This window comes from Triturus cristatus, chromosome 4_1, assembly GCF_964204655.1.
Source record: "Triturus cristatus chromosome 4_1, aTriCri1.1, whole genome shotgun sequence".
Classification (NCBI taxonomy): domain Eukaryota; kingdom Metazoa; phylum Chordata; class Amphibia; order Caudata; family Salamandridae; genus Triturus; species Triturus cristatus.
In genome coordinates, this window is record NC_140585.1 from 936,124,862 (window position 1) to 936,137,629 (window position 12,768).

General features: G+C 44.8%; 1 protein-coding gene across 1 annotated transcript in view; it reads right to left on the reverse strand.

The window, feature by feature from the left end:
* LOC146855866 (extracellular calcium-sensing receptor-like) overlaps positions 1–12,444 on the reverse strand; it is a 164,921-nt gene extending 152,477 nt beyond the window's left edge. The window contains exons 1-2 of the mRNA XM_085651185.1: positions 12,347–12,444; positions 1,840–2,131 (exon numbers count right to left, since the gene is read on the reverse strand). Coding sequence (XP_085507311.1) covers positions 1,840–2,131; positions 12,347–12,444 — 390 coding nt within the window. The remainder of the gene's footprint in view (positions 1–1,839; positions 2,132–12,346) is intronic.
* Between the last annotated feature and the right edge of the window lie 324 nt (positions 12,445–12,768).

Sequence of the window (12,768 nt, forward strand, 5' to 3'; positions counted from 1 at the left end):
TTAACTTAATGCTTTAAGGGACACATTCCTGCACCAAACGCAAAAATATATATGCCATGTCCTCCTTCTATGTGTCCTGAGGAATGCAGGACACTAAGTAATTGGACATGACAAAGAGTATCCTCATTTCACCTCCCCTTTGGAGGCACACTATTTGCAAAAAGTACCAGGGTCCCTGAACCTTGGATATGTATAAATGCGTGAGATCTACATTGGTGTTGCATGGAAAAAGCCATCGTAATACGCATGGAGCACATCCTTAAAGTAGGATGAATGAATGCTGCACTTTGTTCTGTCTTGCGTTACTGCATATCTATGAGGACATGGAAGGTCACGCAGACTGACATTGCATTGCCTCATTGATATGATTTGGAAACCTGCTCCACCAGAGTATCATGAACAGTAATGCTCCAGCAGAGCAGTTCACCTGGACATGTGACCAACAGTGGCATGGGCGGCCAAAACATGTGTGACTTTTAGAATTGTGTTGTGCATAAGCCATGTGGTATGGCGCATGTATGTAGGCCCAAGACAATTATGACAACATCTTCCAACATAATTAGCTGCCATGGAGTCTGTCATGTGCTTGAGAAGTAATTACCAACCAGTAGGCCATTCCCATATGTCCCATTCTGGAAGCCCTCTTTGATGGTGGAATGCCAGAAGATGAAGGAATCATGACCACTGCCTGGCTACTTTGCAAGGACATTGATGAAAAGGCTCAGATGGTCGACGATTGCAAGTTAATGGAATGCGTTTGCATCCTATTGTGGTACAGGTATTATGGAGCCCCTGGAGGCACAAGTTGCACATGGGTGCAGTCCATTGCCCCCAACACATGTGAAAATCCAGCAATAGCATAAAGCCTTGCCTGTTTTCCTGTTGGTTCTCTGTTGTGTTGGGAAGAGAGGTAATGGGGTGTGAGGCTTATGATGGCATCCAGGATGGAGGGGAGGAACGTAGAGAAGGATGTCTGAGATACTCCTGCCACTCTGGCTTTGGTGGGTTGGAAAGTTCCAGATGACAGCATGTCTAGGACAGCCAGTATCTTGGCTTCCAGAGGGATGTCGGTGCACTGCTGTGATGTTGGCTGCAGCCTTGGTGCAATCTGGTATATGCGGAGGACAATGGACTCTCTCCTGAGTCTGCAATGGACAATGACCTCCTTCTCCCTGAGGTCAATGAGGGTAATCTTCTGGTGGTATGTTCGCTCCCTTCTCCTGCTTTGCATCTGTCGTGATGGTGGTGGTCTTCTTGGTGCCCTGAACTGCAATGAGAGTAGGTCCATGGTGCCGTTAAGCTTGCCAGAGTGATTTGGGTATGTTTTGCTTTTATACCAGTGGACATGCATCATTTTTATGCCTGATTTTCCATAGTGTTGTATTCTGCAGGTACTTTGTTCAGCGGGCATAACTGGGTCCCTGTAGTTGGCCCATGCTCCATCACGGGCAGCCTAAATGTGACTTTGTCCTGGCCCGGTGCGACCAGATATCCCTTGTTGACGCTTTGTGCTTCTTGGTGCTATTTCAACCTAAACAGTAAAAATCAAATATCTCTGGTTCTACTGACTGGACATTTGTCATTTTGGTCTTGATTTATTTATTGAAGTTAGGTATATTTATCTACCCACAAGTGGGAATCTATTTGTGTGCTGTTTTCACTGTTTTACTGTTTGAAGTGTTGCACAAATGCTTTACACATTCACTCTAAATTAAGCCTGACTGCTCTGTGACATGTTACTAGGAGGCAGAGCTACGAGTGTGGTTGCTGCTGGTCCAGGGCTCACACCCTGTCACTCAGTAACCCAATTTCTAACAACTCAACTATAGCTTACATTACCTGTGGTATGTTCAAGCGTCCTAGAATTCGAGCCATTTCAAGTGATGCTGGAGAAAACACATCTCCGATGATGGCAGCCATCTTGCTGATGGACTTGCATCTGTAATTAGGGAGCATGCCTTTCTGTCCTGACAGCAGCCACAAGGTCCCTTGAAGAGCACCTGATTCTGTGTAGCAGGAGTCCACCACTTGGAAGCCCAGGGTCAGGTTGGGCAAGATAATGGAGTTTTGGTTGATGTCTTCAGTTGCAAAAGCCATGGCAAGGACACATTGATACATTTCTGGATATACTCTGCAAGTGAAGACAAGAGCAAAAATAGCCATAGGAGGTAATTTCAGTAATTCTGCAAGACTCATTTAAAAAGGACGAAAATGCACCTCATCTTTTTGAAAGTGCTTTATAAAAATGTTATTCAATTTACCACTTACATGCTATACATAAGCTTGAATTACTGCCCAGAAGCAGGAGTTGTGTTTGGGGCCAGTATGATGTCACAGCTTTCATAACCAACATCACTGAGACATGGGGACAGTAGGGATCTAGTAATTACAGCGCCTCACACCTACAGACTCACAGTGTAATTCAGTCATGTAACTTTTCATATCTCTAAAATGTGGTTACGCTTCATCTGCTCCCCATTCTAAAAGAATTTTGAAGCTGTAGAGTATAGGAAGGCAGTGGTTTCTTAATGAAAGCTGATGAAGGTAGAAGAATTGTGAGTGTTGGGCAATGGAACCTGGGGCCTGATGGGCAAAGTGATTTAGTGGTGGCAAACCCTGAATTACCAAGTCTGTGACTGTTAAATCACTTATGCTGATCACTTTTTCTGATGTACTAACCGCATTTTATAACCTGGAAGACATTTTTTGAATTGCAGAATGGGTTTAAAAACCTATACTGAACTGCAATTTGAAAGGGGCATCTTGAGGCGTTCCATCCAAAATGCAAATCAGTAACGTATGTATCAATGGTCTGAGATCCTAATTCTGATCATAAACCATTGGTCTATTACTGACTCCCAAGTTGGGGTGGTAGCTGATTCGCAAAGTGAAAGTGAACCCCTTTCCCCTTGGAAATCAGAGTGGCAGCTTCAGGGGGAGAAGGCAATGGTCCAATGGGCCCCTGGCTGCTTTCTCTGATGTTTTTCAAAACTAAACACTTTATTTTTCTTTTAAAGCAGCTCGGATTCCTTTAAGGAACTTGGAGCGCTTAAAAAAAGGATTTCATTTTGGAAAGCAGTCACAGGCATGGTAGTCTGCTGTTCCTTACAGCCAATCACGGGGGTAACACAATGCAACCTGCCTAATTAATATTAAGCAGGCCTTTCTGTGACTCCTTGTGATTTGGTATTTTGTGAAATGACCTATTTGCACATAGGTTGGGTCGCAAAATCAGATTGTAGTTGCAAAACACCAGAGAGGAATTGGGGACCAGTTTTTGCAAATATAACCTTTGTGCATCAGGCCCAATTTGTTTTTGACTTGCGACAGGGATGGGATGTAGACTAGGGGTTTTGCTTTCTAATGGGTGGATGGGTCTGGACGAGGCCATGACACACTGAATGGCTGTAGGCATCAGAGATATTTCTGCATGTAAGTAGGAATAGGGAAGTGAGCATTTATAGAACATGTAAAAGGAAGATATATTTTGTATGGTTCTTTGCGTAACCCCAAACTGAAGTGCATGTGGAGGAGTAAGTGATACACTTGTATGAAGTATTCTACACAACAAAACATTCTGGCTGCTAGACAAAGCATCAGCTTCCATCAGTTTGTGAGTGTGAAACGTTTTATCCTATTGTGTAATATTCAAATGGGGAAACATCTCTAAGAAAGATTGTTGAAGTGTTATCATGGTCCATAAATGGGATGTTTGTCCTGACTTTTTGCATCAACTTTAATACTCTCCTCACTCCTCACTGCATTCCACATTCTAGGAACCAACAAAAAAGCCCCCTTCTGACTCCTATAATACCATGTTCAGTAATAAGGGCAGCTAACAATGACTTAGAGTGTTTAGTCATTGCCTCTGCTCTGGAGTAAGCATCCTCGGCTTACTCCTCAGTCTCCTGAGACTCTACTCTTGCAGCCTTTCCATCCACAAATCAAAGGCTGAGTTGTTTGAAGGAAGGGTGGGGCACTCTGAGTTGTGACCACTTTCTGTGTGACTTCACACCTGCACAACTAACTTATTGACATCTTTTTCACCCATCCTAACAGTAAATCCAGTACAGGTGCCCAGCTACAGTTTGGAAGGTCTAGGATGTCTTTGTTTAGAGTCCTCCCTGCTTGGGTCTGTTAGGACCTGGACATGTCTCTGGGCCATTAACTCTACTACTATTAGCTCCCACAGAACATCTTACTAGGGTTGGTAAAATGAACAACAAATCTCTTATTGGAGTTACATTTTAAGCTTATCTTCTGTCACTGTAACCTCCTATCTATGGTCTGCAGATTTTTCAACGATGGGTTCAATAGACCTATTACTGTTGGATTCTCGCTGTATCACTAAACTACTGGTAAATTCACTTCAGGGGGAGCTCTGCAGACCTACTACTTTTATTTTGAGAGCTACCGGAGGGTCATGTGACCTTCGCTTCTGGTTGTACTACATACATCTGCCAGTACTATGGTAATACTTAGGGCAATGTGACCTCCACTTCTGGGGGGTTCCATAGAGCTAATACTGTGGGTTTGGTGCTTATCTATTGAGCAGCATGATCTACTTCTCAGTGGAGCATAAGGAATTACTACCAATCGGTCATGTTTTTCCCTGTGTAGTTTGACATTTGCTTCTGGCTGGGTTCAATAAACCTACCTCAGTGGATTCTGTGGTTGTGCAGCTACACCTCATCATCATGGTGAGCTCCTTAAACCCACTGTTAGTGACTGCCTTGGATTATCCTTTGACCCTTTACATTTTTATTTTCTATCTACCCATCAATCACAGGTTATATTCTTGGGCTCTTTTGGGGATTTTGGGCTTCTGTAAGCTCTCCAATCACTGCTGAGCCCCCCTCTGTTTGGTCATTACTTTGGAACTAAAGTGCCACCTAGTGACTGTCCAAGCTGAAGCCTACTTCTGCAATGCATAACCATCTGATCAACCAAAACATAACCCTCACATTTCCTTTCAATCTCTTGGTCTGACTCACTCTTCCATAACAGACCTACCTCTCTTCACCGAATGTCTCATATTACCCCGTCCCACCCTACTCCACTTGAAGTTTTCCCTGCCCTTACTTGCCTTCCATATGCCTCCCTCCATCTCACTCTGTCAACCTCACAACCCCCTCTTTAACAATCACAATAGCTTATGACCTTACTAGCTCAACATATTGCTCTTTTTGCCCCCCTTCTAACACCTTTGTTTCACTTCATATTACCATCTCTTTTTACATTTTCTTTAATTCTCCTAAAATGGTCTTATTCCCTCATTACTTATCTATCCTTTCCCAGTTATCCATGGCTTACCAGCCTCTATCCACACATTTATTAGCTGTTGCATTATTTGGCACTATTTAAGAAATAATCCTGTCAATTGTTCCTCCTCCACCTCTCACACATACCTACCACATTGATGGTCACATATGTTGTGTATACCGTCTCTTGGCAATCCTCCCCTTCCTGAACTTCTAACATCCTTAAACTATCCTTTCTTAGTGCCTGATTCACAAAGGTAAACTTACACAAACATTTACTATTGTTTGCTATTCACCAAGGGAATTATGAGTAGTATCTTCATGAGTGCGGAGTCTCCAAATGACATTACTCATAAATTTCTTTGTATTAGCAAAAAATCGTAAATGTACACAAAAGTGTACTTTTACCTTTGTGAATCAGTCCATTAATGTTCACCTGGTCTCTTTCTTCTGCTCACTCATAGCTGGACTAATGACTGCCCACCATACCTGTCTCACTAATCCAACCATTACTGTTAGGCCTTTCATTTTTAGGGTGGCCTGTCCACTAACGCTTTGCCTTTTGCCTCTAATTTGTGCTGTATCTTTATGGTGACCTTAGTACTCATAGCACTTTACCACCCATAACCAGTGCAAACGTGCATATGCTTCTCCCCTAAGCATGTTGACATTGGCATATACCTAATTGGCATATTTAGTTTCCCTGTAAGTCCCTTGTAAAGTGGTATGCTGTGTACCCAGGGTCAGTAATCTAAATGCTACTAGTGGGCCTGCAGCATTGGCTGTGCCACCCACACAAGTAGCCTTTCAAACCCATCTCAGGCCTGCCATTGCAAGATCTGTGTGTGCAGGTTACTGCCATTCCGACTTGCCATTTAAGACCACTTGCCAAGGCTCAAACTCCTCTTTTATAACAAATAAGTCACCCCTAAGGTAGGCCCTACGTGACCCTAAGGGCAAGGTGCTGTGCAACTAAAGGTTGTATGATGTTACAAGGCGTGCCATTACCCCGCATGCCGTTGTAACACAAATCTTTACCCATACTTGCTGTCGGTGGTGCGATGAAAGGTGGAATAGTTTAGTTAACTATTCCAACTCCAGTGTGTGCAACAGTTGGGAAGGTGTTGGAGTTACATCCAAAACATTGTACACCCTGCTACACACCTTTCGTGTTGCAATGGCACACGGGGTAATGGCTGGTCAAACCTCTATGTTTAAGTTTGACATTCCCTAGCAGTGACAAACAGCTACATTCACTTGTCACTGCTGTGAGGCCTACTCCTTCTATAGGCCAGCATTAGGAGTCCTTATAATACCTTTTAAGCTGTAATTCCTGATTGGAAAAATCTTTGGAATTGTGGTGTTAAGTCTTCTTTAGTGGTAAACTTAGATTGGAAATTATCATTTTGGAAATGCCACTTTTAGAAAGTGTACATTTTTCTACTCCTAACTTTGCTCTGTGTGTCTGCAGCCTGCATCCAATACACTTTTAGGTGGGCGATAGCTTCACTTTGTGCATACTTTCTAGATAGCTACAAAACAGGTAAGTCTGGGCGTGACAGGGGATACATCTGCACTGGTGGTTCACACTTACATCTTAATAGGTTGTGTCCTGCCCTCACACAAAAAGTGGATTTCCCCCCTACTGGTATTTCAGAGTCAGGGCTGGGCTGAAAGGGATCCTTGTGGACTTCAGAGAGTTCCTTTGAAGCCACCCCTACATCAGAAGGAACTTTTGGGAATAAGTCCTAGGGCTCTGGCCCTATCAAAGTAGTTCACTACTGGACCTGGAAAGGAACTCTGAAGGAGCTGTGCTGTGCTAAAGGATTGCCACTTTGCTGTGCCTGACTGTCCTGAGGAACCGCTTTCCTGCTTTGTTGAGCTGCCCTGCTGCCTGCTGACCTCTGCCCTGCTCAAGAACTAAGAACTAAACTCCAGAGTGACTCCAAGGACTTTCTGGCTTGCTCCCTCTTCTGAAATCTAAGGGTCATCAAAGATTTCACTGACGCACCACTACTGTGGGACTCTGTTACCTGTGTGTCCGGTAGTAGTGTGCTCTAACTAGGAGCCGTGAACGAACGCTCCTTGCTTATTACCCTTTTTCCCAGCACATCTTGAGCACTTCCTCTTTTCACCAAACTCAGCATGTGTGCCCCAGGGCTGCACTCACCAATGAGAAATCACAGTCGAACTGAGGGAAGCCCTCCTGATTCCACCCCCCGTTGACATGGCAACCCGTTCCTTTCTACCACCCAGCTACAGAGGCCGTGCTTCCACGGCAAGACAAAGACCAGCATGACTATAGTTGATCGCAGACATACTGTGCGATTGAGCAGGAAACTGCAAGGCCCGCTGTGATTGGTTGACCCCACAAGGTGGCCCCAGCATCTTTTGTGCATTTTGCAGTTATCGTCATTTAGTAATCATCGTCATTTGTGCATTTTGCACTCATCGTCAGTTGTGCATTGCGGAATCATTGTCACTTGTACATTTTACAATTATTATTATTTGTGCACTTCCCAGTTGTGTGGTGAGGTCCCACGCGGCAGTCCTGCCTGCCCCGTGTGACTTTATCAGGTGGATTTGTACTCACCGATCAGTCAGTAAGACCACACTGAAGCTCAGAATCTCGAGTGCTCTCCCAGCATTCGCCAATAAAACATTAGCATAAACTCCCTAATGATAGTGCCTGCATTGTTTTAGCATTGTATTTTCAGTTACATACACAGGGTGGTAACATGTATTTTTTGTCGTCTTGGTCGTATTTGATTCAGATAAATATCGCCTATTTTTCTAAAACTGTGTGGAGTGTTTTTTTTTGTGTTTTCATTAAATTACTGTGTACATTGCACAAATACTTTACACATTGCCTTTGTTGGTAAGCCTCCTCCTCTGTGCAAAGCTAACAGATGGTGAGCACAGGTTATCTACATGGTGCATCTGACTTACCCTGACAAGAGTGATGGGTTCTGCCTTGCTTGAATGTATACATCAGCCAACCAAAAGCCCCATTTCTAACTATTACCAACCTCCTAACTGTCTGACCTCACAGTAATCTACTCACCCTGACCGCTTTAAATCTTGTTTTATCTTCTTCATTTGTTCTGGACTCAGCATCTTACCAACAGAATCTGCAACCCATCAGCTAGAGCAAACATTGGCACAATCTGCGAATCCCAGTTCACCTATTAGTTACATTGCAGGGATGCATACCCCAAATGTCTCTTTTTCAGAAACGTTTCAAACAAGGTAGTGAGGGAAGGCCCTCCACCCTCCAGGGGAATTGCCCCTGGCACCACACCATAACCTTCTGAACAACAATCTTAGCACTCTTCAGAGTAAGTTTCAGAACTATCACCTGAACAATTAGAATCCACTGTCCACCAACTGTAGGTCTTATCAGTCCAGTTTATTTACCAGAGTGATCAACAGATGACTGGACAAATAGCACCTATATTTATTTGCTTAGCAATCGCAACATACCATTTATTTAAACAATGTTGTACATAGAATCTGCGACAGCACACAGATTAAGAGGTATACATCCTGTCCAAGTAGGAACCACAATCCTATCAGGGTAAATCAGATACACACCATAAATTAACCTGCGCTCACCCTCTGGTAACTTGGCACGGAGCAGTCATGCTTAAATTAAGAGCAATGTGTAAAGCAGTATAACCCTTCAGAAAATAATATAGTAAAAACACCACAAAAAGCCTCCACACCAGTTTAGAAAAACAGATTTTATTTTATAAATAAAACAAGACCCAAATGACAAAACTCCAATCAATAGCAGTTGAGATATGAATTTTTAAAGATTAAAAGATTAAAGATTAAAAGTGGAAAAATAGTGTTTAGAAGTGATAAGCGCCCAGGGCTGACCCTGTCAGCATGGAATAACACCTGGGGGCCCACCGCCCTCAGCAGCCCTCCGACCCCCACAGACCACGACTGAAACCCTGGTACGTACTCAAATCCTCCCTCTCCATGAGCAAGCAGGTCAACACCGTCGCCTCCAGCTGCTTCAACACTCTTGTCATCCTCTGGAAGACCTTCAAATGGATCCCCCTGAGTCAAGGAAGACAGTCACCCATGCACTCATAACTAGCAGATTGAACTACGGCAACATCCTCTATGCCGGCATCAACAAGTCACTACTCTGCAAGCTTCAGATGATACAGAACACCGAGGCAGACTCATCCTCAGCTTCCCCCGAAACAAGCACATCAGCCAACATCTACAGAACCTCCACTGGCTCCACATCGATAAGAGAGTAACTTTCAAGATACTCACCCACGCCTACAAATGTCTCCACAACACATGACCCTAATACCTCAACGAGAGAATCACCTTCCACATACCTGAAAGAAGCCTCCGCTCTGCCAACCTCACCCTCGTCGAAACTTCACACATCATCAGAGCTAGAACAGGGGGAGGAGCCTTCTCCCACATCGTGGCCAGGACCTGGAATGAGCTCCCTATCGACATCAGAAGCACCACCTCCTTGAACACCTTCAGGAAGGCTCTCAAGACCTAGCTCTTTGACTGAACGGAACTGCTGAACCACCCCAGGGCCTTGAGACCCTCACTGGTGAGTAGTGCACTTACAATTCCCTGATTGATTGATTGATTGATTGATTGATTGATTGATTGATTTATTGAGGATTATCTGGTCATGCTGGACCAGTGAGAAGTCAAGAGTTCAGGCTGACTGTGATGGAACGTGGTCTGGATACAGGAGCCGCACAAGACTCGCTAATCAAAAGCACCTTTATCCTGGTCGGAACAGCGCAAAGTGGGGTTCAGTCAAGAGATGCGTCCATGTTAATCCCACAGTCGTCGTGGTGAGGGTGCTCCGTGTGACTGCCCCCCCTTTGCTGCTTTGCTGAGTGCTTTTGCCTGGTATTTGTTTTGCTGTGCCCATTTTGCCTTATATTTGTCTTTTTTGCTTCTGTTTCCTGTTATTTATCTGCCTTGGATTTTGATCAATTGCTGCCATTTTTTCCATCCCACCAGCCCCGCCCACTGCCTCCCAGACACACTCCTGCTCCAAGGTCCTACGTAATGGAGGTCTCAGCGTGATCGCACAGCAGACATGTGCAGTGGGCACACCAAAGTCAAAACCTGTCTGTGCCCATCCACGCTTGGACTGCGCCCAGTTCCAGGAACCCAGGTTCTTCCACCCCACGCAGGTACACCACTGTAAAACCCCGAGCCCTGGATCTTGGGTGCATCAACCACAACTGCTGCTGCATATCTTCACACATTACCAGAGGACCGTTCTCCTCCCAGCACTGCCCCTTCACCTGCCACATCGAAGCAACCAACAATGCCAGAGACACCACAAACATGATTGTGCCCACCATGCCAACCAAGACCACCACAACACACAATCACTATGCAAACATGCCATGCAGATCTGAGACATGATCTCATCCCTCACCCTGGAATTCATCTTCCTCACAGAGGCCTGGCTGAACCCCGCCTCCGCGCTGGTCATCGCCATTGCCATCGCCACCTCCAAAGACTACAAGATAACACACCAGACTGAACCAAAAAACATGAAGGTGGAATTGCTATCATCTAAAAGGGCATCATAGGCTGTTTGACGTCCTCAGACAACTTAACCTGATAATGGAGCATCTCAACTTCCAACTTCCAAAGCACTCTCACCTACAGGGACCATTCCCTAACTTCTGCAACACAATCACTGACCTCATCACCATGATCGCCATCTACGAAGTAATCACCCTTGCTGGAGTCCTGGTTACTGAGACACCCCCCGGACGTCATATTCATTAGGCAGTCCTGACCGCCCCAATCCCCTGAAATTTCCTCCGGACACCGCATTCATTAGGTTGTCCTGGCCGCCCCTCCCCCTCACTCTGATCCTCTCCGCTCCAGTCGATTATGATCATGGATTCCTCGTGACCAACTACTTTCTGGTTCAAGCCCCTAGTCGTTGTGTCTGAAACGAATACCAATTAATTAATTGTTGACACCTGATCAGCCAATTCGCCTCACGGCCACGAGTTCATTCTCGCCGACCCAGACCTGCTGACTTTCATTGCTCCTCTGGATCCAGCGCCCCGCCCTTTGTCACCCAGCCCCAGAATTACTCTGGACCCTTTCTCTCCACCGTTCCTTAACCTTGAACCTTCATCCATTTAGCACTGTGATGAATAATTCAACCCTGTCCTGACGATGATCCCAATTTAATCAGGATCGAAACGCCGTCGACCTTTTCAGCTTAACTGATGGCTTTATGGTTCCTCAAATTGATGTAAAAATAATTCTCTAATGTCGAAAATTGAATTCAGAACCTTGTAATTATCATTCCACTATTCACTTTCACTTCACGTTGCGCCGTCCCTTGCTGATCTCACCTTGTCACTTGCGTCGCCGTCTTCGTGTCACATACACTTTAAGCACCAAGTACAAGTCCGGGTTGTCTTTATGATATATTAATTGTATGTACAGTGCTGCTATTACTGCTTCATTTTTTGGACCTTTCAAATTTATACATGTTTTTATGTAGGCAATTTTTTCCTAATCAAATACAGTATTTTTCTTAAATCATTCTCTTCTTGAGTCTTCCTTATCTCCTTCGTAATGTTTTTTACATGCAAATCATTTGTCTTGGTCGAATGATACCAGTTGAGAGTTGTTGTTTTTTCTTACATTATTACCCTATCTCAACGAGGTTTACGGGTTATGCTCCTGTTGTTATTTTTAATATCGCCATCAACACAGAGCACTACATCTTCCTAGGAGATCAAAACTTCCACCTTGATGACCCCAGTGACACCAACCCAACCGACCTACAGGCAAGAATGAGTAACATCAGCCTCATGCAACTTTTTACTGAACCTACGCACATTGCAGGACACACGCTCCACCCCATCTTCATGTCCAGTGATAGAGTCAAGTACAACCGTGTCTCACAACTCGCCTAGACTGACCATTACAGCGTCGACTTCACCATCTCAGGACCTACCAACATTGGCAACATGCCCCCCAGCTCCACACACAGATACTGGAAAAATATATCATAAGAACAGTTAATCAACACTCTCAACTCCTACCTCCCAGACACAACATCCAACCCAGAACAGGCTGTGAAGGACGTCTCCCGGTGGATCACAGAATGTGCCAACACAATCGCCCCGACAAAGCCATCCATGTCGAAAGCAGCTGCCAAAACAGACAGCTGGTTCACCACAGAGCTGAAATCTACCAAACGCAACTGCCCACAATTAGAAAGGAAGTGGAGAACCAATAAAGAGACAGGAGACCTTACCACCTTCAAGACAGCACTCAACCAGTACCACCGCCCCCTGAAAGAATCAAAGAAGAACACTGTAGCAGACTCCATAGAAGCCAGCACCAACCACAGCAAGGCGCCCTTTGCCATTGTGAAGGTATGCTCCAACCCCGCAGCCACTGAGAATGACATCACCCCTCCTAAAAATTGTGCGACACCCTGGCTGACTTCTTCCATGACAAG